Here is a 2,546-nt window from a genome sequence, read left to right on the forward strand (position 1 = left end):
TAGAAAAATATACCAACATCTACATCATCAAATTAGTTTGCACTATATATATTTGACGCAACAAGTTCAACTCAGGACAAATCTTTAACTTCAATTTATCTGGAGCAGAGGGACTAATTTAGTAGAGGTTGATTACAAAAAACATAGAAGTTTCTCAAGGAATTTTAAAAATGTTACTTGCAGCAGAAGCTTTGTACCCAAACATCGACATTGAGAAGCTTTGTACCCAAGCTTCGAGGTTGGATTTGCAGATTGAGCGGGAGCAGCCCCAACGCCACAAGCATATCGCCGTCGATGTTCCTAGCAACAACATCTGGCTGCAGACTTTGCGATCAAAAGACCCCAGGGCATACCGGCTTTTCCAATAAAAGTTTCCAATTAATTAAAAGAATCTCTTTGTCGGATAAAAAAACATTGTCGAAAATTCAAAAAATCTGGCTCTAAACGTTGCGATCATAGAGGTAATGGATTCAAAAAAATGTTATGCAGTTTTGGGCTTTTGGGAGATGCTAACCTGAACGTCAAAATTCTTGATTCATTGCTACCATAGCTTCTAGGTGAAGAAGAGCATGTTCCTGTACAGTATGCTTAGCTTTATGGAAAGCAAAGCAGTATGCCTACTGATCTATCAAGAGAGAGCATCTAGTTCCGGTCTCCACTTATATTTCTCATCATCATGTACACTACAATCTTGCCAGCTGCCATTTTGGCTGGACCTGCCATTTTTTTCACCAGCTACTTTAACCCGTATAAGTACACTTGTTCTTAGAACATTAGGTAGCTAGCTGCTCATCTTACCACTTACCACCTGGTGTTATAGCCCTGCTGTACATATCTGGAGTGGAGGCAAACATGGTACACTAGTGATCTCACTAGTATTCAGTTTCATTTTCAGTCAAGCAAATTGGATTCTCATCACATCTGAATCCTTAATTAATCCTTCTTTCATGTTTGTTTGTTTGTACTTACGTTCTTGTGTAAACATCCTTAAAAATCTCTAAAAGGCTAGCTTTGTTTTGTCCCAAGAAAATACATAGATTTTGCTTTAAAAAGCGTTCACTCCATTGCTGAAGTTCCAAGCTGCACCTTTTGTTTCAGCAGCAGCAGCAGCAGCCGCCGCCTCCGAGGAGGATGGTCGCGTCGAAGAAGCTCATGAAAGTCGGGCCATGGGGCGGCACCGGGGGCAACACGTGGGACGACGGCGGGCACACCGGGATCCGCGGCGTCACACTGTCGTACGACCACCGCTGCGTCGTCTCCATCGCCGTGGAGTACGACAGGAGCGGCCTCGCCGTCCCCGGCGAGCGGCACGGCGGCGCCGGCGGCAACCACACCACCCAGGTTGGTACTTCGATCGGCAAGATCGCGTAAACGGCATATATGATACGGCAGAACCGTGCTTTTCTTGACTGGACTGTTGCGTGCATATGCGTAGATCAAGCTGAGCTTCCCGGACGAGCACCTGACGGCCGTGAGCGGCCGCTACGGCGCGGTGGCTCCCGGTGGCTCGCCAGTGATCCGGTCGCTGGCGTTCAGGACGGAGCGCGCGGCGTACGGGCCGTTCGGCGCCGCCGAGGGCACGCCGTTCGAGTTCGCGGTGGAGGGCGGCGTGATCGTGGGGTTCTGCGGGCGGAGCGGCTGGCAGCTGGACGCCGTCGGGATGTACGTGGCGCCGCTGCGGCCGGAGAAGCTGTACGACAAGGTGCATCACCTGGGGCTCATGGCCTACCGCTCGGTCATGCACCGGCTCGGGCCGGCGCCGGCACCGCCACAGGACGAGCTGCCGGAGGCGAGAGTTCAGCATCAGCGTCAGAACGGCAGTGTGGTTCAGACAAGTCGCAAGAATTACTAAGTGGTCAGCGTGTACTTACTACTCAGTACTACTCATTAGCTAGAATGGCAAATTCATGGCTGGGTCTCTGTCGTGCAGATTGATTCGGCTGGTATATATGAAACCAGAAATGCTTAATGCAGGAGATTTACTACAAGGCGACATGGTTTGGTACTCTCGAATGACAACAAAATAATATTCTCGAAGAAGAAACCACAACAAGAACAACAACAATGATGATGATGATGTCGATGAACCACAAATAACAAGAGAGAAGTCCATGTTTCAATCATGAAATGTCACAAATGTTTAAGAATCAACCCTAAACTTTGAAATCGTCTAAGTTTCAATCCTAGACGATCAAAACCCATGCAAGATTTTAACCGCATTTTTTTTGCAAGATTCGACCCTGCCCTCTCCTCACATCGTTTTCTGCTGAGTTGGACATGTTTTAACCCTTTGACCGCCCCATCATTCAAGTGACCCGCCACGCCAATCAGTCCACTTAACGTAGCCCATGCTCTCTCTCTCTCTCTCTCTCTCTCTCTCTGTCTCTCTCTCTCTGTCTCTCTCTCTCGACCTAGCACACTGATCCCCACCAGCCGACCTAGCACACTGATCCCCGCCGGTCGTCACTGCCGCCAACAACACCCGACCCGCTGCCACTCATCCGATAAACAGAGGCGCCGCTACACCGCCCTCCTTCCTCTCAACC

General features: G+C 49.3%; 1 protein-coding gene across 3 annotated transcripts; it reads left to right on the forward strand.

Moving 5' to 3' along the window:
* The first annotated feature begins 726 nt into the window (after window positions 1-726).
* LOC119310655 (jacalin-related lectin 19-like) lies at window positions 727-2,120 on the forward strand. Of its 3 annotated transcripts, XM_037586331.1 has the most exons (4): window positions 727-855; window positions 1,099-1,341; window positions 1,436-1,855; window positions 1,931-2,120. In XM_037586331.1, exons 1-3 carry the CDS (start codon window positions 853-855, stop codon window positions 1,850-1,852), a joined length of 663 nt encoding a protein of 220 aa, XP_037442228.1. In that variant the 5' UTR covers window positions 727-852; the 3' UTR covers window positions 1,853-1,855; window positions 1,931-2,120. The 3 variants fall into 3 exon arrangements, with proteins under 3 accessions (XP_037442228.1, XP_037442224.1, XP_037442234.1); XM_037586327.1 differs by having other exon boundaries at window positions 1,436-2,120; XM_037586337.1 differs by having other exon boundaries at window positions 1,102-1,341; window positions 1,436-2,120.
* Window positions 2,121-2,546: the final 426 nt, after the last annotated feature.

The sequence above is a fragment of the Triticum dicoccoides genome, chromosome 1B (assembly GCF_002162155.2).
Source record: "Triticum dicoccoides isolate Atlit2015 ecotype Zavitan chromosome 1B, WEW_v2.0, whole genome shotgun sequence".
NCBI lineage: Eukaryota > Viridiplantae > Streptophyta > Magnoliopsida > Poales > Poaceae > Triticum > Triticum dicoccoides.